General features: G+C 40.2%; 1 protein-coding gene across 6 annotated transcripts in view; it reads left to right on the top strand.

The window, feature by feature from the left end:
• The window catches only part of LOC132828364 (plasma membrane calcium-transporting ATPase 1-like), a 227,553-nt gene that overhangs the window by 187,061 nt on the left and 12,564 nt on the right, over positions 1-27,928 (top strand). For all 6 annotated transcript variants that reach the window (XM_060845401.1, XM_060845402.1, XM_060845398.1 and 3 more), the window contains 4 exons: positions 1,566-1,672; positions 17,412-17,603; positions 19,636-19,849; positions 25,005-25,216. In XM_060845401.1, the coding sequence (XP_060701384.1) occupies positions 1,566-1,672; positions 17,412-17,603; positions 19,636-19,849; positions 25,005-25,216 (725 nt within the window). The remainder of the gene's footprint in view (positions 1-1,565; positions 1,673-17,411; positions 17,604-19,635; positions 19,850-25,004; positions 25,217-27,928) is intronic.

Raw genomic sequence — 27,928 nt, 5'->3', positions numbered from 1 at the left:
GGGGAAAATCTAATTTGAAGTTTTTGTATTTTCAAGAATGAAGTAACATTAATTTTGATGACCTGACAGAAATTATCTTTCTGGTTCTTCTCCTACCTCTCCAACTTTTAAACATACTTCGAGAGCAATGCACCTTGATGAAAATGTCCTTTAGGTTTTGTGAGAAGAACACATTATGCCTAATCATCTGCATATATGACACTATGAAACAAAGCTCAAACCATTTATACAGAAGAGTTTGGACATTGGAATATTATGTAGAAGAATAATTGAGGCACCCCATATTAGAAACTTAACAGTAGAGTTCGAGACTACATCTTTTGCAACTGCCCACCAGAGACAAAGATGAAAACAATTGACTTTAGTTTTATATATTTTTTTAAAATGGTGTTGGAGTTAGTTCTTCGAGTTTGTTTTTAAAATATTGGGCACTTAATATCTTTAGATCTTCATACAGATGGTCCTAGGAGATTCCAGTTTATGCTTGGTAGAAGTATCATGTGTTTCAGAATAAAAATTCAAAGTTCCTGAATTCATTATTCTAGTTTTTATAAATTCACTTTTTTTTTATTGATCTGCAAAGTGCTACTTTGTGAGTCTGTTAGTAGACTGATACAATGTGTGCTACTTTTGTCAATGTTCAGGGAATTGTTAAGCATATTTCCCTGGAAATGAGATTTAATTTATTTTTGGAAATAGGGAGGACACAGTTTGACAGCCAAAGTTGGCTTGACCAATTGTGCCATCATTCTCTGAAGACCATTAACATATGTTGTAATAATTTAATATTTTGCATTCGGCCAAGAGTGGCATATTTGGTAACAGGGAGTGGAGTTTCCTTGGACTAATCTTCATATAGCTCTTGCCAAGTGGAATAACTTATGGTGCTAACCTCAGGTAATTACATTGAACTAAAGTGGATCAAAGAACTGCGAATGCTAGAAATCTGAAACAAAAACAGAAATGTCTGGAGAAACTCTGCAGATCTGGAAGCATCTGTGGAGAGAAATGGAGTTAACGTTGAGTCCAGTGACCCTTCTTCAGAATTACATTGGAGACACACTCTTCCCATTGGATTAGTACAGAGCTGAAAACAATGGTGGCTAGTGAACAGTAGATTTGACAGCAGGGATCAGAAACAATGGAATTGGTTTGGGTTTCAACTGTAGTGTAAGATACAAGATTCGATTTAACATGCAGGTTTATAATTAAAACAAGTATGCAAACATGCATTCCAGAATTTTGTTCAATTGAGTAGACAAAATTATTCATGTTTAATTAATTGGACTATGAAGATAGGCATTTCCATAAAAAAATACTTAAGGCAATTATTATATTCTGTGTATCTAGCGTAACATACACGATGCAATTGCTTGAAAACAAATTTTACATTATTTGATATTAGATTATAAATTTGAAATGCTTTTTCTACCTACCTTCTACCTACAGATAAAGTAATGAAGAAAATACAACAACTCTACTAATATTTTCACTTTAAGAACTGTACATTGGTCTTAAAATTTGACAATGTGTAGCCTCAGTTAAACTTGATTTTCTTTGTACAGGTATCATTGACAGTACAATTGGTGAGATGCGGCAGGTGGTGGCTGTGACTGGAGATGGGACAAATGATGGTCCAGCACTGAAGAAGGCTGACGTCGGCTTTGCTATGGTACTCTGATTTTCCTTGATCTCTTGAAGAGTCATGGAGTTGTGGCTGGTATTGATGGAATACATGATTAAATTGGGTATGGTCAGCCTGGCCCAGTGGCTGTGCCAGTGCCTCTGAGGTACTAGTTTCAAACCACAGCCAAGAGATTGGAGCATGTTCTCAAACTCGACAATGTAACACTGGGGTGGGGGGTTGGAGGTGCATTATTGAAGAAACCACCTTTGAATTGAAACGTAAATCTGCTATTCTATTTGCATGAACATTTTGATAATGTCATGGAATCATTCAGTATGGAAGAAACCTTTCGACCCATTGAGTCTGTTCCAACAAAACTTTAGTACGTACACCAGTCACACACGACTGCACTAGGCCAATAATCTTGAGTGTTATGACACTTTGAGTGCTCATCCAAGTACTTTTTAAAAAGATTGTAAGAACCCCTGCCTCCGCGGTGGCATGGTGGCTCAGTGGTTAGTACTGCTGCTTCATAGCACTAGGGACCCAAGTTCGATTCCACCCTCAGGCATCTATCTGTGTGGAATTTGCACATTCTTCCAGTGTCTGTGGGTTTCCTCCAGGTGTTCCGGTTTCCCCCCCAAGTCGAAAGATGTGCAGGTAAGGTAAATTGGCCATGCTAAAATGTCCAAAGTGTTCAGGGATGTATAGGCTAGGTGCATTAGTCAGGGGTAACGTGGAGTAATAGGTTCTGGATATAGGTTTGCTCGCTGAGCTGGAAGATTAGTTTTCAGACATTTCATCATCATACTCTGTAACATCATCAGTGAGCCTCTGAATGAAGCACCGGTGGTGTAGCCTGCTTTCTATTTATATGTTTGAGTTTTCTTGGGTTGGTGATGTCATTTTCTGTGGTAAGTGGGATCGAAATCACTGTTTAATAGAGTTCCGACTGGAATGCCATGCTTCTAGGGATTCTCGTCCGTGTTTCTGTTTGGCTTGTCATAGGATGGATGTGTTGTCCCAGTTGAAGTGGTGTCCTTCCTCATCCGTATGTAAGGATACTAGTGAGAGTGGGTCATGTCCTTTTGTAGCTAGTTGATGTTCGTGTGTCCTGGTGGCTGGTTTTCTGCCCGTTTGTCTAATGTAGTGTTTGTTACAGTTCTTGCAAAGTAGTTTGTAAATGACATTTAGTTTTGCTTGTTGTCTGGATAGGGTCTTTCAAGTTAATTAGCTGCTGTTTTAATGTGTTGGTGGGTTTGTGGGCTACCATGATGCCAAGGAGTCTGAGTAGTCTGACAGTCATTTCCGTGATGTCTTTGATGTAAGGGAGAGTGGCAAGGGTTTCTAGACAGGTTTTGTCTGCTTGTTTGGGTTTGTTGCTCAGAAATTGGTGGACTGTGTTCACTGGATACCTATTCTTTTTGAATACGCTGTACAGGTGATTTTCCTCTGCTCTGTATAATTCCTATGTACTGCAGTGTGTTTGAAATAATGTTCTAATATTGCTTCGTTTGTGGATGTTGGGTAGATTGCTTTTGTAGTTCAATATTTGGTCCATACGTCTTTTCCTGTAAAAGCTGGTTTGAAGATCCCCATTGGCTGTACTTCAACATCTAGGAATGGCAGTTTGTTGTTGTTTTCCTCCTCTTTTTAGTAAATTTTATGCCAGTAAGGGTATTATTGATGGTCTTGAAAGTTTCCTCTAATTTGTTTCGTTTAGTGATGACAAAGGTATCATCCACATAGTGGGTTTGGGTTGGGTTGGATGGTTGGCAGAGCTGTTTGTTCAAGTCTCTGCATTACTGTCTCTGCTAAGAATCTTGATCTTTCAGATCCCAAGGGTGTTCCGTTGGTTTGTCTGTAAGTCTTGTTGAAGGCAAAGTGGGAGGTAAGGTATAGGTCCACTAGCTTGACAAAACTGTCAATGCTGATGAAGTTGGTGGTGTTTGGTATCTGCCTTTAACTACATTATTAGAAGAACCAGTGTTTCCTTGGCCAGGTTGATGATGATGAATGTGAACACGGTTGTTACATCAAAGGAGACCATTAGTTCATCCTCTTCTATCTTGTTATCTTTGGTCTTTAGGAATTCTTCAGTGGAATGGCATGTGTCTTCTACTAAGTGTTTTAGTCTTTGGTGTAGCTCCTTGGCCCATCTGTAAGTTGGTGTTCCAGGTAGCGAGACTGTAGGTCTGAAGGGGGGGACACCTGGTTTGTGAATTTTGCGTAATCTGTAGATGGGTGGTGAGTTTGATCAGTCTGGTTTCATTTTTTTGGAAGTCGGTCTTATGTACAGTCATAGGTGTCGGGGAATATGTCTGGGTGGGATTCTCTTTGCAGGGTCGTTGTGGACTTGTTGGGCTGAATGGCCTGTTTCCACACTGTAAGGATTCTAATTCTAATTCTAAAAATATCCTTCCAGACCCTCCCTCCCTCTGAATTTTTTTTCTCAAATATCCTCTAAACCTCCCACCCTCCACTTAAAAATTATGCTCCTCTTCATGGACCCTTCAAGGGGCACAGCTGTCTCCTGTTCACCCTGTCCATACCCGTCAATCTCGTTCACCTCTGACAGGTCCCCCTGAAATATGTGCTCCAAAGAAAACAGTCCAAGTATATCCAGCTTTGCATCATTAACTGAAATGGTAACATCGAGGAGAAGCTCCTCTGAACTCCAACCTGCCTGATCCCCTCCTATGTCATCACATCACTTCTATCCAATAGGCAAATACCTTTTGTACTTTTCATTCTTGATGAAGGATTTATTGCCTGAAACACCAACTCTCCTGCTCCTCGGATGCTGCCTAACCTGCTGTGCTTTTCCAACACCACCCTTTTTGACTCTGACTCTTCGGTGGTTCCTATTAGAAGGTAGGTTGCTGCCATCTGTTCCTTGCAGTTGCACAAACTGGAGTTGCTCCCCATAGACAAGGTCACGTGGTTGGTTTCTATCACAGCAATTAAAAAAACAGCACAGGAATAAGCTCCACTAAGCTTTTGTAAGCTATAACCTTTTAGCCTCTGCATGGTCCGTATCCCTCCATACCTACCCATTCATGTATCTGTCAAGACGCCTCCTAAACATTGCAGTTATATCTGCTTCTTCTACCACCTCTGGCTGTGCTTTCCAAGCACTTGCCATCCTCGGGATGGGAGTGTGGGGGTGAATTTGCTTCTCGTGTCTCCTTTAAACTTCCCCCTTTTTACCTTAAATCTATGTCCCCATGTCATTGATATTTCTAACCTGGGGAAAAAACTCCAACTATCCATTCTATCCGTGCCTGTCATAATTTTGCAAACTCCTCTGCCTCTGATGCTCAAGTGAAAACATACGAGATTTGTCCGATCTCTCCTCATAACCAGTACCCTCCAAACCAGTCAGCTTCCGGGTAAACCTTTTCCATGCCACCTTCACATTCTCCTGGTTATGAGAAACCTCAATTTACGATCATCGTAGCAAGGTGAGAAAACACAAATGAAATCACAGGCTGGACGTATTTCACCACTCTCTGTAAGCAATGAGCTGAAAACTGTTGCAGAGAGCCGTTGTTTTATATTTGCCATAGAAGGAACAATATTGGTGTGAAGAATATCTGAAATATCCAGTGTTATTTTAGGGGCACTATTCTCCCCTGTTTCAATATTTAATATTTGCCAGGGCACATGGGCTTTATTTATAAGCTTCATTAACATTTAGTAACCTTTTTCTTTAGATTATGTTGGGCAAGGATATTAACCAGGGTCAGGAGATGGCGTTCAAATGCAGATCATTAAGTCATAGAGAACATGGGAACACACCCTTCGGTCCAACCCGTCCATGCCGACCAGATATCCCAACCCAATCTAGTCCCACCCGCCAACACCTGGCCCATATCCCTCAACCCTTCCTATTCATATATCCATCTAGATGCCTTTTAAATGTTGGAATTGTACCAGCCTCCAACACTTTCTCAGGCAGTTTATTCCATCCACACTCCATCCTCTGTGTGAAAAAGTTGCCCTTCAGGTTCTTTTATAAATCTTTCCTCTCTCACCTTAAACCTATTCCCCCTAGTTCTGGACTCCCTCACCTTGGGAAAATGACCTTGAACATTTACACTCCATGCCCCTTGTGATTTTATAAATCTCGATAAGGTCATGCCTCAGCCTCTGACGCTCCAGTGTAAAACAGCCCCAGCCTGCTCAGCCTCTCCCTGTAGCTCAAACCTTCCAACCCTGGCAACATCCTTGTAAATCCTTTCTGAATTCATTCAAGTTTCACAATATCCTTCCGATAGCAGGGAGATCTGAGTTGAACACAGTACTCTTTTAAGAAAAAATCAACTTGCACTGAATGTCCAAGTAAACTTCAGGGGTGGGGTGCATGTAAATGTCCTACTCCTGTTCCTGTTTTCCCAATAACTTACATAACAGAAGACACCAAACTAAATGCTTAAACTTACTTTCAACAAAAAAAATTCCAATTGGGCATTATGACCTTGCCCCTATGTTTTATAGGCTGCAGAGAAAGTTTGTTGGTTTAAATGTAAAATTTCTCTAAACGCAACTGCTGTCACTTTACTATCTGAATATCCTGCTCCGTTAACAGATCATGTTAGTTGAATGAGCTTCTGGTTCAGTCAATTAGTGCTTCATCTGATTCATTTGGGTTTCAACATTGCACCACTATTTGAAGTCATTTTTTATAACAGTGAGCAGAATCATATCCTCCACTTTAGGACTAAAATAGCGATCCATTGCATAGTGAGGAGCTAACCAACCATCTTGCGGCTTTTGGGAGCTAAGAGATGCGTTTCTAAGATGCAGCCCACTTCATTCTTCACTGACCAAGCAATATATTTAAATAAATAAAACACTGCAGTCACTAAATTCAGAAGTTAAAAGGATATTCGATCCGAATGATTTTGCAATAGGTTTTAATGTTCAGAGGCTATCGTGCTTTTGTACCTAAAAATGTTAAATTGACTGGAGGGTGGCATTTTTAAAACAAATATTGCCTTTAAGCTACCCCTCTACTGCAAACTGATCTTCAACTCTGTGTCTTTGCCAAAACAAAATTGGCAATAGATGCCATGATAGATCAAGGTAGGAAAGGTTAATTGCAGTGTGGAATATCTGTAAGTTGAATAGCAAAGCAATTTTGTCCTTCAAGAGCACCCTGAAATTCACTTTCAGCTTGGGCTGAACAAAAATTACTCACCTTGAAATTTGAAGAAGTACATCATTGGTCTAGAATTCCGTGAATGCTTCTATTATGCTCCCATTTCTTGGCAGCTGTATGTTGCCAGAGCGAAAGGCTACATAGGTGCACGTTAATTACAAGGCTGTTTGCTCAGGTGCTGATTACATTGTTCCATCTCCATTTTGAACGTATAGAGAATGAGTACAGAAAACATGACAATATCTTTTGATGGTTTGGTGAACCAAATTATTCTAATTTGTTAGTACTGTTTGAGTTCCAATATTGAGATTTAATTATAGTTTTTAATATAGTTTATACTGCAAATACTACTTTGAGCATATAACAATGCTCACATTGAATTAGATGTTGATTCATCAGGAAGAATCTTTGTTGCTATTTAAAATGTGGACAGATGCAAAGACAGTATATTCAAGTTTTTGAAAAGAATGAATGATTGTATAGTGAAATTTTCCCAACTGACCTCTTAGCAAAATATGACAATAGCAAGTCCATTTGGTACCAGACATTTCTAAATGATGGCCATTGCAAACAAGAGGGAGCTTACCTCCTGGTCAATCTCCTCTGCATCTTTTCCAGTGCTTCCACATCCTTCCTGTAATGGGGGTAGCCAGAACTGCAAACACTATTCCAAGTGCGGCCACACTAGCATTTTGTATAGTTGCAGCATGATATTATGGCTCCAGAACTCTAGTTCTGGACTCCCTTCCCTCCTGCATTCCTTCCTGCAGTCCATCCGACGTACTAGAGGTATCGCAGTTCCAGTCAATGTTGGGCAAGTTAAACTTCCCCCATAATGACCACCTTGTTCCTTTCACTCCTACCCAAAATCGTTTTGTCGATCCTCTCTTCCACATCCCTGGAACTCTGCCGAGGCCTATAAAAAAAAACTCCCAGCAGTGTGACCTGTCCCCTCTAATCTCAGTCCATACCACCTCAGTAGACGCGTCCTCATCAAAGGTTCTTTCAGCTACTGTTATACTGTTCTTGACTAACAAGGCTACACCTCCCCCTCTTTTACCGCCTTCCCTGTTCTTAATGAAAGATCTAAATTCTGGAACCTGCAACATCCATTCCTGACCCTGCTCTAGCCATATCTCCGAATGGCCACAACATCAAAGTCCCAGGTACCTATCCATGCTGCAAGCTCACCTAACTTATTTCGAATACTTCTGGCGTTGAAGTAAACACTTCAACCAGCTTGCTGTCTGCCAGTTTATTCCTGTGACCGTGAAATCCTGTCCATGCTCTCCCTACTCTCATCCTCCTGTGCACTGGAACTACACCTCTGGTTCCCATCCCCCTGCTGAGCTAGTTTAAACCCACCCTAATAGCACCAGCAAAATTCCCACCCAGGATATTAGTAACCCTCTGGCTCAAGTAAACTATACCAGGTTAGAACTTTTAGTCTAAATTAATACAGATGCTAATAATTCAGGCAAACTATATTTTAGTAAATGTCTTTCTGGAGTTTCTTCAGATGGTTTTTATATTAAATAAAAATCAGATTTGAGAGAAAAAGATACACCTGTCCCTTTTCCAAGCAACCGTGTCAACATTGTAATGGTGGTACAAAGTGAATTCTCTCTACAATCTCTAAAGTTATTGAGTTTTGGTTCAATGTAATGGACTTTACTATTAGCACTAATCTTTTCAGTGGTCTACATTTATGCTTATGTTTTCAAAATGATTGCAATGGATGTTGTCCCTTTTATTTAATGTAAGGCACAAATCAATTTCAGTAGCATACTTGTGTTTTCATTCTCACTAATGATAATAATTTCACAGGTCACTTTTGAAGTCATCAAATCTGTCATCCTCTGAGGCAGGAACTAGAAACTAGAATGAAAACAGTGTACTGGAGAAATTCATTGGGTCTGGCAGCATTGGTGGAGAGAGAAGCAGAGTTAATGTTTCACATCAGATTTGAAGGGGACTAGAGAGGTACTGCTTTCTGAAGCTTTGGGCAGCATCGTGGCTCAGTACTACGGACCTGGAGTCAATACAAGCCTCAGGTGACTGTCTGAGGAGTTTGCACGTTCTCCCCGTGCCTGCGTGGGTTTTCTCCGGATGCTCCAGTTTCCTCCCACAGTTTGAAGAAGTACATGTTGGGTGTATTAGTCATGCTAAATTGCCCATAGTGTCCAAGGATGTGCAGGCTAGGTGGATTAACCATGATTAACGTGGAGTTACAGGGATAGGGTGAGGAGTTAGGTCTGGGTGGGATGCTCTTCAGGCGGACAGTGCAGAGTTGATAGGCTAATGGCCTCTTTCCACACTTGTAGTGATTCTGTTGAAAAACAGGAAGGAGGAGCAAGCAGAACAGATGGTAAAAGTGCCCCTGAGCAACAGGCAAGTAGGGTGGTACTGGTAATGTCGGGATATAGATGAAGAGTAGGTATTAATAGCAGAAAACCGATCAGCTGTACTGAGAGCAAACCCATGTAAACAAGACCTGGGGCAAGGGAATAATCAAAATGGAAAGCAGGGAATGTATGGTTTGAAGGTGTTGAACTCACTGTTTGCCTAAGCAGCAAATGATGTGCTGATCCTCCAGCCCATTTGGGCTTTGCTGCAGCACTACAGGAGGTCGGGAAGTGAAAACTGGAAATGCAGCAGATGCTGGAAATCAGTAACGAATCACAAATGGCAAAAGAAAATCAGCAGGTCTGGCAGCATTTGTGGAGAGAAAGCAAAGTTAATATTTCTGGCCCAATGACCTACCTTCAGAAGAAGGTATGCCCTGTTGGCTTTGAGAGCAACATTATGCATTGAAATAGAAAGTAATTAGTTGCAATGGGTATATTTGCCAAGCGGAGAAGTTAGTTTGCAGACCACGCTACTGTATATACATTAAAAAAAATCTCTGAACTGATGGTCAGACTTATCGGATTCATGACAGCCCATAAACCAACAACTCGCCAGAACAAAAGATCCAATACCCATCTTGTGCAGGACAAACGTGTCCAAGATTCCATGCAGGACTGGATGAAACACTACACAGGATAAACAGGCAGACAACCAGCGATCTGCATTAGTGAACATCAACTAGCCACTAAATGCCAAGACCATTTGTCCCTAGTAACTGCACATACAGAAGATCAGGCCACAAATTCAACTGAGTCAACACAACAATGATAAGACAGTCCAAACCGAGAATAGAAGCATGGCACTCACCCACAGACTCCATCAATAAACACACCAACTCCGTGTACTAACCACTGCAGTGAACAGCAGGAACAAAATCAAATAAATTCCAACCACACAGTACAGCAGCATTTCACAGGCTCCATAGCACTGAGAATGTCACCTAGAAATGTCTGTAAACCAACTTCCCACCTCGGCAAACATATCCACAACAACTGCACCTGAGATACATATCTCTATACAAACCTTGAAAGTAATCAGTAATGAGAGCCATTTGTTAAAATGCACTGGAGGTGTTCAGCAGAGCAGTCACTCAGTCTTGCATTTAGTCTTCCAAATGTGGAGAGTGAATTTTGTGCAATGAATATGGTAGGTCTGATTGAAAGAAATAAAAGTAGAAATAGAAAGTTAATTGCTGCTTTGTTTGGAACGTGTGTTTGGGACCTTGGACTTTGAGAACAGAAAGTGCTAAATATTTACCTTCTGCAGTTACATGGGATGGTTCCATCGGTGTGGGGCGGCTCAGTGGTTAGCACTACTGCCTCTCAGCACCAAAGACCCAGGTTGGATTCCAGCCTCGGGCAACGCTCTCTTTGGAGTTTGCACATTCTCCCCATGTCTGTGTGGATTTCCTCCCACAATCCAAAGATGTGCAGGTTAGGATGGATTGGCCATGCTAAATTGCCCCACAGTGTGCAGGGATATTCAGACTAGTTGGACTAGCTGTGGGGAAAGAGTTAAGGGAATAGGGTAAGGGGTGGGTCTCAGTGAGCTGCTGTTGGGAGTCAATGTGGACTTTGGGCCAAGTGCCTGCTTCCACACTGGAGGGGTTCTATGGTGTGAACAGCTGGAGAAATAGCACCTTGTTTTCCCCTTGAGGAGCTCTCCAGCCTTCAGGATACAACATTGTTCAACAAGCTCCAACCATGAACCCTGTCCTCCCCCAATGTCTTGATTGTGTAGAGCTGTCCTACTTTTTGTTTTTAACACTTTGAGTCATAGTCATACACTTGCCATTAACACCTCCTCTCTATCTAAATCTTTTCTCTAATAGCATTAGCACTGACTTTGCCTTTTGCTGTTAACCATCTGTTCGATTTTTCTCCTCCCCCTGCCCCCATAAATTTTGTAACAGCACTTTTCCAGCCCCCTTTAGTTTCAGAGAAGAATCATATCGAATACAAAACATTAACTCCGAATCTCTCAACTCTTACTGTGCAGAAGGAGGCTATTCCGCCCATTGCGTCCGCAGCAGCTCTTCAAAAAAGCATCATTACCTCGTGCCAAATTCCTACCTTTACCCCATTTTCTCAAGAACACTATTTCTGTCCAAATAATGATCCAACGCTCTTTTGACTGCCTTAGTTGAGTTCAGAGTTCTTACTATGAAAACTTTTTTTCTTCCTGCCATTTTTGTTTCTCTTGCATCGCCCTTTAAACTTTGTCCTCTCATTCTTTGATTTGATTTTTTTATTGTCATTCGTACCTAAATACAGTGGAAAAGTTGCTTTTGAGCGGAGGACAGCAGATCATACCTTACAAAATGCATAAGGGTAATAGAACAGAGTGAAGAATACAATCTTACTGCAGCAGAGAAGGTGAACAAAGCATGAGGTCAGCGTTAACTTTGAAATTTTGAGAAGTCTGATAACTACAGGGAAGAAGCCGTTCTTGAATCTGTTGGTCTGTGCATTTAAGCTTTTGTATATTCTGCTAGTTGGAAGATACTATAGTTGGGGTGGGTGGGGTATTTGATTATATTGGCTGTCTTTCTAAGGCAGCAAGAAGGATAGATGGAGTCGGTGGAACAATGGCTTGCGTGATGAACTGGGCTGTATTCACAATTCTCTGCAGTTTCTTATGGCCCTGGGCAAAGCAATTGCTATACCAAATGGTGAAGTATCCAGATAGAATGCTTCCTATGGGGCACCTGTAAAAAATTGGTAAGAGTCCTTATGCATATGCTGTATTTTCTTAGCCTCCTGGAAGTAGAGGTGGTGTGCTTTCTTGACTGTCGCATCAATGTAGGTGGACCAGCACAGATTGGCGATTGTCACTTCAAGAAACTTGATGCTGTTGAGCATTCCTGCTTCAGCTCCATTGATGTAGAAATGGGTGTGTCCTCCACCTTGCTTCCTGAAGTTAATAACCAGCTCTTTCATTTTTCTGAAGTTGAGGGAGAGATTGTTATCTTTATACCATGCAACCAAGCACTGTTCATTTTACAAGCAGGAACAATTACCCAGCTTGCTCATGATTTTGAAAATGTTTATCGAATCTCCTTTCAGCCACCTTTTATCTCCAAGGGAAAAGGTCCCAATTTCTTTATTCTATCCTTAACATTTCTCATTCCTGGAGCAAGCTTGTGATCTTGGAGCACTACTTCATTCTCTCTAGTAATATGGCATTCACACCTGTACACCCGTCTATAGGTGACGACTGAAGCATGTCTTGTAAGTTCAACATCACCTCCTTGCTTCTTGTACTCTGTCTCTATTGATGAATCCAAGGATACTGCATTTTATTTCCCACTCTCTCCACATATCCTCCTATCTTCAATGATTTGTGCACACACGTTTCCAGGCCCAATGTGAGTCACTTCACACCTCTGAACTGAAATTTATCTGCCACCTATCTGACCACTCCATCAACCTGTCGATATTTTGGAGCAAGACAAAAAGACTGCAGGTGCTGGAATCCAAAGTATACAAGCAGGAGGATGAACACAGCAAGCCAGGCAGCATCACGAGGTGGAGCAGTCGACATTTTGGGTGTAACCCTTCTGCAGGACTAGATGTGGGTGTAAGGGGAGCTGCGGATAAAGGGGGTGGTGGGTGCAGGGTGGTGAAGTGAGATTGAGTGGCTCAATAAATCCAGAGAGACCAGTGAAATCTTCTACCAGATGTCTTTTGACCAACTCCTTAACTGTTTTTTCATTGACCAGTTGTTTCTTGGCTTTAGGAAGATTGGACCTGAAATGTTAACTCTTTTTCTCTCTGCACAGATAACTGCCAGATTTGTTGAGTTTCTCCAGCACGTTGTTTTAATGTATTATGCTTTTTGACTTTGACTGGTTTAACTCCATCCACCATTTGAACAAGATTGTCATCAAGGCATGCATTCCACTTCAAGAATGGGAACTCCTGAATCTGAAGTACACAGGGTTTTCTACTACTCGACATTTTGAGTATTAGCCTTTTACCACTGAAATCTGCAGACTTTGAAGTTATCCCCTCCATGCTAGGATCCAGACTGCTAATATGAAGCAGGAAAAGCAAAGGTCCCAATACAGACCGCTGAGGAAATCTGCTGCAGACCTACCTTGAGATAAAAAATATCCATTGACCATTGCACCCAGTTTCCTATCACTCAGCCAATTTTGTAGCGCATTGTTATTGCACCTTTTATGCTATGACCTATAACATCCCTCAATGGGACTGTTGCATGGCATTGCATCAAAAGTTTCATTGATCCTTTCTATTATCTCCTTCAGAAAACTGCCTGAAGTTAGTTGACCATGATCTCCTCTTTAGAAATCCATGCGGAGTCTTCCTAATCATCCCACCTTCCCTTCTTTTTGTGTCAAACCTCCAGCACTACACTGCTTTTACCTGGAAACTAGAATCTGATTGCAAACTTGATACTTGTGCATACACAAGCAGATGTAGAGACTAATCTGAGCCCCAGTCTCTCAGACTGTGACCGATGTGAAGCCCATGACCCAATGGAAATGGGTCCTTGAACCTTCTCTGAATAATTAGGATAAACCTGTGACAGCTCCTCCTCCCCCTCCCTACCAAAGAAACTTACTTGTTCATGTGAGAAAACAATCAGCCATCTGATAAATTCCATGCTTGACTAGGCATTGGAAACAGGAGGAGTGGGTGAGCGTTCCATTTGCAGAATAAATGTGAGCACCCCTGATTCCCAGAGAAATAAATATTTTGAGGAAAATCTTACAATGTTATTGACAGTCATGAGTGATTGAAAATGCCTTTAAAATCCTAACATCCGCTTATCTATAACTGATTTTATACAGATGTGATTTAATGGCATTGGACCTTTTATATGTATTGTTTGGTGCTGTAATAGTGAACTTAGCAGTGGGCCCAAACTCTGTAACAAAACCCAGCGAAAGTGAGAACTGCAGATACTGGAGATCAAAATGTAGCCCTTCATCAAGGGCTTATGCCCAACATATCAATTCTCCTGCTTCTCGGATGCTGCCTGACCTGCTGTGCTTTTCCAGCACCATGCTCTCGACTCTAACAAAACCTAAAGTACTGTGGATGCTGGAAATCGGAATCAAAAACTGAAATTGCTAGAAAAATGCAGCAGGTCTGGCAGCATCTGTGGAAAGTAAGTAGAGTTAATGTTCTGGTCTGGTGACCCTTCTTCGTTCAGCCCGTCAAGTCAGCACCCACTCGAAAGAAAATCCCACCCTATTCTTCCAACACTGCATTTCCCATGGCTAACCCACCTAGTGTGCACTTCCTTGGATACTACAGGGCAGTTTAACCATCGCCAATCCATCTAATCTACACATCTGTGGAGTTAAACCAGGGCACCTGGCAGAAACCCACACAGACGCGGGAGAACATGCAAACTCCATACAGTCGCCTAAGGTTGGAATCAAACTCTGGTCCCTGGTGCCGTGAGGCAGCAGTGCTAACCACTGAGCCACCATGTCATCCTTTTACATGGATGCAAATGAGAACAAAGATTTGCCACTGATCATGAGCACAAACTTGTGTTGTTATTTGTTAGATTTTCCAATCCTGTGCTTGTAGTTCAAAGCAAAACATGTAATGTAACTACAACTTATGAATCGGCGTGGGGATGTTGACCTTTCTGGCATCAAAGCTTTTTTTCTTCTCTCTTTCTACCCACCACACACTGCCTTGAATATTTGAAATACTATCAAAAATATCACTTCTGTATTAAGCATCTGCTTTCTCTGAGGAGGAGCTAAAGGTTTTGTAAAGTTGTATGGTTGCACAGAATAGTGGTCTACAGAACGTATCTAATTACATTGGATGTTATTTATCTACATACACTTGATAGAAGCACTTCAGGATACCGGATTGATCATTGCTTGTACCATTTGAACATAAATAAAGCATATTGCAGAATTAACCTTTTTATCAAAACAAAAGTTAATGTGGATTAAACACGGTCTGATGTTAAATTGACCTGCCAAAAAGCATGAAGATTATCGGAAGTATAGTGGATTTCCTGTGGTCTTTCCCACTGAAAGTTAGGCCAAAGTGAATCTCTAACCTGAGAGGAGTAATGATGTGCATGAATACCTCTGGGATCTGGATCTGCTGTTGACTCTGGAGGTATGACCTTGGCCCACAATGTTGATGTCCAAATAAAATATGCATGCCAGTGAGAGGATTCTGGTCATCTGATTGTACAAAGGACGCACAGGATTTAGAGATTTCAAGAAAGATTTATAAAAATATTTCCAAGGATGAAGGATTCCAGTTGTGTGGGTAGCTTGGAGAAGCTGGAGTTGTTGTCTCTTGAGAAAAATTTCTAAAAGGAGATTTAATGGACATATTCAAAATCACAAGACTTCAAGATAGTGTAGATAGAGAGCAACTGTTACCCATTGGAAAAAGGCTTGAGAACAAGGAGATTGAAGGTCAAAATTGTTTTTAAAAATCCAACAGTGCCCTGAATCGTTTTTTTTTTTACATAGCACATTTGGAATGCACTGTGCGAATGTAATCAAGGCAGATTGAGTTATGATTTTCATTGGGGAGTTGAATAAGTTATGAAAAGAGAACTTTGAGGCTTGAGGAAAGGGCAGGGGAGTGGGACTAACTGAGTCGCTTTTGCAGTGAGCCAGCAAGGACCTGATGAGATGAAGGGGTCTCTCCTGTGCTGTAACCAATCCATGACTCTACTTTTCATAAGCAAGTTTATTTTTCTCTTCAAACGTGCAATTTGTGTAATACGAGGAGAAAGTGAGGACTGCAGATGCTGGAGAGTCAGTTTATAACATTAAACCAACAAGGAAGTGCAAGATTTTAATTTAGTATGAGAAGCTGAGGCAGTGCTGAATGTTGCTCTGAACCTGTGTTGGAGAAACAGTGAATTTGATGGGATGTGGCATATACAAGTCGAATATCAAAGTAGCAACTATTTTTACATGTGCTGTTTCTAGGTGTATATTTCAGAAACCCTTTCCCAAGAGTGACCAGTGAACCCAATGATGTCCCAGAGAGCATTTTCTGGATTTCTTCAGTATTTTTCCCAAATAGGTGTTACAGGTAGTCCCAATCATTGAAACCTTGTATTTGAAGTGTAGACATATTTTCCTTGTACTGTGTGATGAAATATTCTTCTACAAATTAAATTGCTATAACCCCCACTCAGTCCATTTTTTACATCTTGAAATGATCTTCACTTAGGTCTGTCTTAATAAAACAACTTGAGCCAGCTGTCAGGGACAGATGCAAGAGAGTGCCATCTTTAACTTGTTTTTTTATTTTCTCTTGTCTAGGTCCTCTTGCTGACAGCTGGCTGGTGTGTGTGTGTGTGTCTTTGTTTGTCTCGCTTTGTTCTAAATGTCTCCCAGACGATGTTGATGTACTGTCGTGCGAACTAAACTTATGATATTTATTTCCATAAAAGGCCAAACTCCAGAGTGGTGCTGCAGCGACGCCTGTATAGCTGGCCCTGCATTTGCAGCAGATCGAAACATTTCCTGTGATTATAGCATTGATATTGGCATCATTAACCCCTGTTCTAGTGCTGCCAGGCTGAGACAGGAGGGATTAAATGTTGATGCCCACTGCCACCTACAGGCGCTACATAGCAACAAATGGTCTCAGCAGTTTAATTTATTCCAGTCTTAAGAACTGATTTGGTTTTGCTAAGCAGTATAGCTGTGTCCTTTGTTTTTGGTTTTTCTGTATATGAGAAGACCTCTTCACTCTCCGTACTGGAGTCTTGACAACCAGAACTGGTAATTGAGAGTACATGGCAAGTAAGGCTTCCTTATGAAGTTACAAAATTACTCTAATGTAAAAGGAAAATGGCCTCTTAATGGGTAACCATTGCAGGGATATACAGTGTCAACTATTTAGAGCTGCTTCAACCACCCTTCGTGCCATGCTCAGGGACTTCTGGGTTACTAATTATACTTCAGCTCCTACACCATCTTCAATATCTTCTGGGGGAAAGAAGCAACCTGGTATATGTTATCTTACGATTAAATTATCTCTTGGTCATTATCACATTGCTGTTTGTAAGATTTTGCTGTGTACCAAAATTGACTGCAGTATTTTCAACATTTTGAAACATTTCCAAAGTACTTAATTTCTTAAATTAATTTGAGATATCCTGAAGTCATGAAAGGCACTGCATAAATGTCTTTCTTTTAGGTAGAATCTCTGATTTATCTTGCTTTTAATTTTAAAGGGCATTGCGGGAACAGATGTGGCAAAGGAGGCCTCTGATATCATCCTGACAGACGATAATTTTACCAGTATTGTTAAGGCAGTGATGTGGGGCCGCAATGTGTACGACAGCATCTCCAAGTTTCTGCAGTTCCAGTTGACAGTAAATGTGGTTGCAGTCATTGTCGCATTTACTGGTGCTTGTATTACCCAGGTATGCCTTGTACAAAGCCACACCTTGTTGAATGAAATTAACTTCACTTTCCATCTTACTGTTTAGTTTTGCTGTATTTTCTTGGTATTTAAATGTCATTAATTCTAATGTATTCTGTGGTTACTGTGTTCTCCTCTATTCCTGTTTTTCATAATTAGCAAGTTCCCATTTAAGCATTGTTGGGTTTCATTTGATAAGAAACTGAAAATCTCTATTTATTGACTAACTATAATGTCAGTGTGACAGTCTGATTCTTTGAAGTAATGTTGGAGAATTTCAAGAATGATAAAAATTTTTGCAGGAGTGTCAGTAATTACAGTAATGAGACAATAACAACTCAGCAAATTACAATCAGTGGACCCCTCTGTACCTTATTTACAACCAGATCCTGGTGATTATTAGAGGCAGTATTTAAGAAATAGAAGTATTACTATATACTGTAAACTGGGCAATATGTAAAGGAGAAGAAAGTGAGGTCTGCAGATGCTGGAGGTCAGAGCTGAAAATATGTTGCTGGAAAAGCGCAGCAGGTCAGGCAGCATCCAAGGAACTGGAGATTTGATGTTTTGGGCATAAGCCCTTCTTCAGGAATTTTTGATTCCTGAAGAAGGGCTTATGGCTGAAACATCGATTCTCCTGTTCCTTGGATGCTGCCTAACCTGCTGCGCTTTTCCAGCAACACGTTTTCAATATGTAAGGGAGACAGGAAAATGAAATTGCTGTAAAATGCAATGCACTGTAATTGCTTTGTTCAAAAACAGAAGGGAGCCAGAAAACTACAGGTTAGTCAGCTGTACATATGAAGTACCCTGTATGAAGCTATAACTAAATATGTCATTACAGTTAGATTCAAAGTAAAAGAGGAGATGAAATGGTTTTGTGAAATGTAAATCCTGTTAAACGAATTTATTGAAGAAATACAATGTGCTTTGAATAAAGGGTATCCAGTGGATGTATTGTAGTTAGAATTCCTGAAGGCATTTATTAAGGTGCCACTTTATTGGAGAGGGTAATGTAGTGGTTTGAATCAAAGACTGCTTGCTGACAACAGGAAACAAATGACAATTGAGTCTGTTTCTGATTGATAAAAATATAACCAGCTTTTTCTCACCACCGAGATCAGTGCTGTAGGTTTTACTTTTCATAATTTATATAAATTACTTGGATCAAGATATCAAAGATGTGGTTCTTAAAGTTGCTGCCGATTATAAAGTTGGGTAGGAAATAGAGTTGCGAAGAAGGCATAAAGAAAGGATAGAGATTAGTTGTGGCTGAGCAAAAGATCTCATGGAATATAATTTGGGAACATTTTAAATTGTTCGTCTTGGTGGGAGGAATAAAAAAAAATTTAAAGGATGAGAAATTGTTGAGCTCAGAGACAGTGATGTTGGACTCCTAATGCATGAATCATAAATTAGGTATAGTAAGTAATTGAGAAAGTTCACTGTTATCATTTATTGCAAGAGGAATTGAGTACAACGTAGTCTGATATTGCTTCAATTGCAGAGGGCATTGGTGGTACATCGCAGTACCATGCACTGTATTGGTCTCCTTATTTACAGGCGGTTGTAAATGCTTTGGAAACAGCTCGGACTAACAAGGGAGTGAAAGGTTATCAGGGGTAGGTGAGAATGTAGAGTAACCTGACCAACCCTGATCTAACTGTATGGTGAAGCAAGTGACACTTCCTTTCCAAGTCGATATGTTTATTCCTTCCTTTGTTGTGACATGTAGTTAGGAAGAATTTCTTGATGTAAGCCTCCATTTTAGTAAAGGGCTAAACTAGATGAACTCTACAGGAGACCATAATCACTGAAATACAGTTAGTTTTGGAGTAAGATTAGAAATGTGCTTATAGCCAAGGAAAGGCAGACAAGAAATGGTAAGGTCACTTTGAGAACTAAAGTAACCTGAGTACATTAATTATGACCCATGGTGCAATTCCTTTTGCATTTGTGATACAGGAGCAAATCTTTTTTAACAAAACAAAACAAAGCAGTGGATTTATTTATTTCATATTAATCTCAACCAGGACTCTCCACTTAAAGCTGTTCAGATGCTCTGGGTAAATCTGATCATGGACACATTTGCTTCTTTGGCTCTGGCAACTGAACCACCAACAGAATCTCTTCTGCTTCGCAAGCCTTACGGCAGGAACAAGCCACTAATCTCTCGGACAATGATGAAGAACATCCTGGGTCATGGAGTTTATCAGCTCACTATTATCTTCACCCTTCTCTTTGCAGGTCTGTGAATCCATTAGTACATTTGCTTTCTTTCTGTTTAATCTCCTTGACTAAACTTGAGTAAATCAATTAACTTTGTTCTGAGGATATATCCTGGGGAGGGATGTGATTTCTTTTTTCACTCTGTCACAACACTCTAGAGCGATAAAGCACTAATATAAACAGCTTCTCATCCAATTTTGCTCAAACCTGTTCAGCAATCTAGAAGCAAAAAATCCATGACTGGTTTTTAATTGTAATTTCAAATCTTCAATCGTGGTTGAGTGAAATTCAAACATTGTAATGCAGTATTAAATAACTGCAATTGTTTCACTTAGTCATTTGATTATTTCCTATTGCAATGACGTTGCAACCATTGAATTTCCCACTATCAATATCTGGGGTTTGAAATTAACCAGAACCTTAACTGTACCCATTAGTTTAAAAACAATGAGGTTATACAGGCAGTTCAGAAGCTAGAGATTTTGTAGACTGCAACTTACCATCTGACTCCACACATTCTCTTGGAATGACTCCAGCTTCAATGATATTCAGGAAGCTTGATCCATCCAGGACAAAGTAATCCACTTGATTGGCACCCAATCCATCACTATTCCTAACCCCATTCTCACAAAGATGATGCATTATCTCAATCTGTCAAACTTTTTCTGATTTGTATCTTCCAAATTCATAACACACACCATTGTGTAGGTTGGGTGGTGCGTGGGGACAGCACCATCAGCAACTTCCCCTCCAAACCACATTCCATCCTGACTTGGAACTATATCGCTATTCCTTTACTGTTGTGGGTCTAAATCCTGGAACACTTTCTTAAATCACATGGATGGCAGTGATTCACAATGATGGCTCATCACTGCCACTACAAGGGCAATTAGTGATGGGCAATAAATGCTGGCCTCGCCAATGATGCCGCATCCCATGAGAGAATAAACTTTAAACTGTAAATGTGGTGTTCCCAGTGTGCAGAGCCATGCAAACTTGATACTAGAGTATCCTCCTCTAAACACTGTCCAAAGAGGCATGTGAATGTTAATTCGTATTCCACAACTTAAGAGCTAGGAGCAGGCATAAGCAGTTCAGCCCATCCAGTCTGCTCCAGCAATGGATATGATTGTGGCTTAGCTCATCTTAGCCCAAAGTCCACTTTCCTGCCTGATCTCTATAACCCTTTAACCCATTACTCATTAAAAATTGTCTATCTTCTCCTTACATTTACTCAATGACCTGCTATCCACTGCACTCTGGGGTAGTGAATTCCACATATTTTTTGAGAGAAATAATTTCTCCTCATCCCTGTTTTAAATCTGTCACCACTTATCCTAAAACTGACTCTTCTTTGCCCCACACGTGGAAACATCCTCTTTACATCTACTTGGTCTATCCCATTTCGCATCTTGTATTAGGTCCCCCAACATTCTTCTAAACTCAGTCATTGCTTAAATCAAATAAACCAAAATCTTTCCATCCTTAAAAGCAAATCAAAATAGCATCACTGTGTTAGACAATTAGAATGTGCCTTTTTTTTTTAAATGCCACAGTTAGCAATTTGTATAAATCAAATTGACCAAGGTATGTAAAGATTCCTTGTTCATAGCCCACTTGGGGCTACTGGGTTTATTTTGGGTATAGAGCCACAGGGAAGATATCTTACCCTCACGAATATTCTTAGCATGACTTCCCAGAATTTTACTAAGTCGTCTTAAAGGATTAAGAAGAAAGATTGAATAAACTTGAAATTTTCTCTTAATTGTCCCTGATTTTCTAAACTCAAGTGTTTCTAATAGAGCTAGACCATTTCAAAATGAAATGATGAAGCATTTTTTCGTACAGGGTGATGGAACATTGTCTGAAACAATTGTTCATGCTGGGTCACGTGCATTTAATTGTTTTTAATCAACTTGTTCAGGCTGGAAAGCGGTGGTACAGTGGTGTTGTCACTGGACAAATAATCCAGAAGCCCAGGCAATATTCTGCGGACCTGAGTTCAAATCCCACCACAACATACAGCGGAATGTAAATTCTGTAATTAAAGCCTAATGAAGGTCATGATTGATTGTTGTAAAAACCTCTCTGGTCCTTTTTAAATGTTGAACACATCAAGGGGTATGAGGTGAAAATGGCATTCAAAGGATAATCCATGATCATGGTTGATTGTACCTCAAAGGGTAAATGGCCTTAGCCTGCTCCTTCAGAAAGGAAAGCTGCCATTTTTACTTGATCTGGCCAAAAGAGATGAGAAATTATTTCTTTCAAAAGGATCATGAAAATGTGGTTGATTTTTAACTGCCCTCTGAAATGGCCTAGCAAATCATTCCGTTATCATCAACCTACAAAAAGTCTTAAAAAAAAACAGGTTGGACCACCTGACTTTGTCATTTCCAAAGACTTAGTCAACAGCGAATACAGCCTTGTAAACCCTACAAAGTTGTTCTTGCCAACATGTAGAGGTCAGTGACAAAATTAGGATACATGTCCCATAGACTCATCAAGCAACAGTCATGACTCAGGGAATCAAACATTCCAGACAATGTCCCAGATATTACCATCACCAATGCTGGGTATGTCCTATCCCACCAGTAGGACAGATGCTTTCACTTGAACGAGTGTGGATCCAATTACATAAGAAGCTTGATATCGTCCAGGATAAAGCAGCCTTCTTTGATTGGCATTGTGACCACAAACATTCAAGCCCTCCACCTCCAGCGCTCTGTAGGAGATGTGTGTACTATCTACAAGATACAACATTTCAGAAATTCTCCAAGGCTCAGATGGACAACGCCTTCCAAACCCTGCCATCTAGAAGGACAAAGGTCGTAGATACATGGGATTGCAAACATCTACAGGTTCCTTTCTAAGCCCCACCATCTGGACATGAAAGTCGTCGCCATTGCTTTGGTGAAATTGAGTCAAAATCCTGGAACTTCCTCCCTAATCGCATTGAGAGTCTGTTTACACCAAATGGATTGCAGTGATCCGATGATGGTAGCTGTCTGCCCAGCTAGCTTTACCCACTTCCCATGAATGCACCTTTTAAAAATACATGTGATACACACTGGGGAAACTTTGGATTTAATATTTTGGTGCAGAGATAGGGAGCCTACCATTGTGTCACAGGAGATTCAGGCTAAGGTTGTTAGTATTTGTTGATTGAAGTTGTCAAGAGTCAAAGTGCAGCTCCCCACGATCTAACTGAATAGCAGAACAAATGTGCAGAGCCAAATGGACTGTACCTGTTTAAAAATGGTTAGAGAGGAAGTCGTTTGAGCCATGAGATTACAGGTTTTGGAAGATAATACCACCAACTGTCTGGACCTCTACAATTAAGAACAACGGGCAAAGGGTCTATAGATCTGCAAGATTTGGAGGAATAAAGTTTTCAGATGGTTGTAGGACCGGTAAAGATTAGGCACAGGGCTTTGGCATTGGGAAGTCAGCGTAGATCAGTGAGCATAGGAGTGATGGATGAGCTTAAATTTATGAAGGCATGAGTATGGAAGCTGGCCAGCAGTACATTGGAATCATTGAGGAATGAGCTGACAGATGGATGACAGCCTTGGCAGCAACGAGCTAATGTAACTGTTTCTTTATGATTCGAGATCTTATGAGGTCAGAACTCCACCTGGTAGCAGCTAGACTTCAAGGTTTTTGACCATCTAGTTTAATTAGTTGTTGAGGAGTGGAATCAATAGCGAGGGTATATAGTTTGTGCAGCGAGCCAAAGGCAATAACACTGGTCTTGAAATTGAAGCTCAGCATGCTGTTAGAATGTACAAAGCACCCTGTTCAATTTGCTCAGGGTCTAAACAGGAATAAGAGGATATTCAGATGTTGCTGGTTGGTGGATGACATAGCTAGCAACTCTTGATATGAGCAGTAAATGCTTTTAAAAACAAGATTGTACATTTTTCCAATTTTGGTTTTATTGAAGATTTAACTCCCACTGTTTTTATCTTATTTTCCAAGCCATGAGTCACTTTGTACTTGCTCAGAAACCTTCCCAGGCCTGAGTAACTGAGCTCCACTGAAATTAATCTCCTCTCCCAATGTCGTGTTTAGAAAGTGCCCTTGTTTCCTGCAGCATTGGTACTGCAGTGTTACAGTACCGTGTGGCTGCATCGTCATGCTTCAAGTGTACTGTTGCCACCATGTGATTACCAAAAAGCTTTTATATATCAATATAAGACAAAGCCGAATTAGTTGGTTAACTGCTTTTTTTTTTCAAAACAAAAGACACAGACAGTGAGTTGTTTTAAAAATTCCTGGGACAGAGTAAATGCAGAAATGACTGTCTCATCTATCTAATTTTCAGTGGTTAATCTGAGATTGGCTCTGACCTTTCTTGAGATCGGAGTCCAATTGGCAGCACATTATTGCAATAAAAATTGTATAGTCAACATGGGAGGAGAAAACTGTCTGTACCGGTTTGAGCAAAAATACAAAGTGCTGGGGATCATTATGTTGACAGAGTCTTAAGCTTAATTGCTGCAGCTTAAAAAGCTTAGAAAGCAGTTGTAATGGTAGGGTCTGAGGATGACTCACTGCACATTGATCGTGAGGAACTTTACTGTTTTTAATATTACAGCAGTTGGAAATCCCTCTGCATCAGCCACAATTAGGAAGATGAATGTTACATAAAGGCTGTCACTGAACCTGCAAGCTTTATATGTGCCTGATGCTTAATTGAGAATTACACTAGATGGAGAATGAAGGAGGGTAATACTTGGTCCATAATTGTGACTTCCCAAAAGCAGAGTGTAATGTTAACATTAGAGTCTCACCCATCATCAAAAAAGTTGCATGATAAACCTGATGAGTTGTTTAATACATTTTGGTAAAGTGAGGGTAGAAATGTTGCCAAGTTTTTTTTTATAAATCAACTGTAATTGAGTTAATCCTGTCTATTGATTTAGAAATGGTTTGAAATAGGTTTATGAGGTACAAGTTTTGATTAGCCAATGTCATGTTGTTCCTTAATGAATTATTTCTAACCATTGAAAACTGTTTTGATTAATTGTGAAATATTCACTTCAAATTTGTTTTGCCTGGGCAAAGTTCTGATTCAGCAACATATCTGGATGGTTCAAACTGAAGATAAACCACCAAGGAACTGCAGCAATTACATTGCAAGTTCTTAACCTGCAAGTGTTCTTTCTAGGTGAGAAGTTTTTTGACATTGACAGTGGGAGGAATGCTCCACTTCATGCTCCTGCTTCAGAACATTACACCATTGTGTTCAACACTTTCGTCATGATGCAGCTTTTCAATGAAATCAATGCTCGCAAGATTCACGGGGAGCGGAACGTGTTTGAAGCAATTTTCCGCAACCCCATCTTTTGCAGTATTATTGTGGGCACTTTTCTAATTCAGGTAGGGAATCTTTCTAGTTGCACGTGTACTTTTAACTGGGGTTAAATAATTTAAGTTTGGTCTGTTCTGCAGGCAGTGAGCTGACGCACAAACAAGTGGAGTAATAAAACAAACAGCCAACCTCTTTCCCCTCTCAATTTTTGAAAGTCATAATCAAAGTGCACAGTGTATCTGGATGACAGAATGGTACAAATTCATATTCGTCTTAATATAACATTTTGGTTGTTTTCCCTCCTATGGTGCTAGAGTCCCATCTAATAGCCATTATGAGCAAATGGTTCTATGTAAGGACATATGCAAATGGTATCACTCTTACTCTCGTCCATATAGACCGATGATAACTTGCAAAATAATTGCCAGATTGGTTTCATAATGTAAAAGTGTGTTTTCTCAAACTGTTAGTGCCCTTTCCCAAGTGACAAAAATGTTGTTCTCAGGAGTGAGCTGTTGTACCCACTGCAGTGTGCCAGAGCATAATAGTTACACCATTCCATCAGTGCTTATGGTTTGCATTAGGAAACACATTCCGTACCCATGGCAACAGGCAGATATGCATGTAACACTAAACTCCTGTTCCATGAAGCTTTGTTACTTTTGAATAATAGGGTAGCATGGTGGCTCAGTGGTTAGCACTGCTGCCTCACAGCTGCAGGAACCTGGATTCAGCTCCAGCCTCTGGTGACTGTCTGTCTGTGTGCAGTTTGCACATTCTCCCCACGTCTGCATGGGTTTCCTCCCACAGTCCAAAAATATGCCGGCTTGGTGGATTAGCCATGCTAAATTGCCCATAGTGTGCAGTGATGTGTAAATTGGGTGGATTAGCTATGGGAAATGCAGGGATAAAGTGGGATGGTCTTTCGAGAGTTGGGGTGTGTGTGTTGGGCCAAATGGCCTGTTTCCACAATATAGAGATTCTATAACAAAAGAATAAGAAATTGTGAGAATTTTTAAGATTATAATCTTGTATTTTGAGAGTGTGAAGTTTTATCTGGTGGAGTAGCAAACTTTAAGAACTTTTTAATTTATACTAACTGAAGCTGCTCCTACACCTTATTGGGCAGATATCAGAACCACTTTTTGATTTAATGCAAAGAAAAGTCTTGTGAACAATACTGAAACATTCAGGGTAGCGCCTGGGCATTAAATAACAAGTTTGTAATTTAGTTGTTATTGTATGTATAGGTATTCTTCAACCTGGTTTATACTCGCCTAAATAGAAAGTTATATTGTACCTCGGCCTTGAGGGGTAATTTTGTGAGGGACCTATTCTTAAAAAAAAAGGATTTATAGTGGGAGCCTCCCCTGAAGGGAGTTCATACCGGGAATTTGGGCACGTCTGATCCATGATTCCTATTATTCACTTTAATGTGTATTTTACTTGTACAAAATGTATGCAAATACATTTTTAGTGGTAATATGTCACTTAATGAGTTAAGTATGGAATATTTTCACAGCTTAGAATAATACTGCAGTTAGCTTAATTACAAAAGCAATGAGCTTTCAATGTGCTTGGTAATTTTCCAAGTTATGTTATCATTATGATCATATATATCCAGTATCACATTGCATCAATGTGACAATGACGGCAGCACATCTGCACTGGGGAAAAAAACCAAAGACATTGCATGGCTGTATATCCCAAATTTAAGGAGAGAAAGATGAGAATTTGAGGGTGACTAAGCACAACTTCTTTTTGTTTTTGCGCCCTGGTGTTCTCTATTAGAAACATCAAACCTCATTATTAGTCAGCAAATCTCTATTCAAATAATTACTTGATTATTTATTGTGGTTTTGGAGCGATGGTGAAGAACTTGCTATTGGACTGAAATATCAGACAAATGTTTTAACTGAATTTGCTGTAAATGTACAAAGTTATTACATATTGAAAACGAATGCTGGAGATCGGTCAGACAGTATCAATGGAGAGAGAGCAAGCTAATGTTTCAAGTTTAGAAATTCTTTGACACAGCTGAAAAGTCATTTGGATTCAAAACATTAGCTTGTTGTCTCACCATGGATGCTGTCTGACCACAGTGATCTCCAGTATTTGTTCTTCTCAGGAGCAAATTACTGCAGATGCTGGAATCTGTACTAAGTTGTTGACATAGTTGTGGGAGTAGTGTAGAAGCCCCATTAACAGTAACATGTGGCAAGGATAGAATCAAAATAAAGAAATCATGGGTCACTTGTCAGAAAGGTAACATGAGGATCATGCTGGGGGAATTTCCCATCAACATATACACAGGAGGGAAAAAAAATCAGATGGATAAAGGTTGCCTGAGGTGATAGTTCATAGAGTATTTTCACGAGAACATCTTAGACCAACAAACTGGAGTCGACCTGAGAGCAAGCTTTGAGAGACTTGGTATTGGTATTTTGCAACAAACTAGGATTAATTCATGACCTCCGTGTTATGACCTGACACCAAATGAGGTATCATAAGTTATTACAGTTCCATATGTGTAGCTCATGAGTAAGGAGAGACTATCCTTACTTAACTTGGCTGCAACAAGGTTAATTCACAAAGGGTTCCGCACCCCCCCGCCCCCCGATACCTTTCTCTCAGACCAAAATCAATTGTTTAGATGGAGTCAGTTTAACCAGGTGGTGTTATCTAATGGAAGTGACTCTTAGTGTATAAATGTGAGAATAAATAATAAAGCATCTCATGCCCAGATTAGAAATGAGAAGTGTGTCCAAGGAAAAGATTAA

Source organism: Hemiscyllium ocellatum, chromosome 26, assembly GCF_020745735.1.
Source record: "Hemiscyllium ocellatum isolate sHemOce1 chromosome 26, sHemOce1.pat.X.cur, whole genome shotgun sequence".
Lineage (NCBI taxonomy): Eukaryota > Metazoa > Chordata > Chondrichthyes > Orectolobiformes > Hemiscylliidae > Hemiscyllium > Hemiscyllium ocellatum.
Note: the sequence above shows the minus strand (reverse complement) of the source record. Positions and strands in the feature narration are given on the sequence as shown.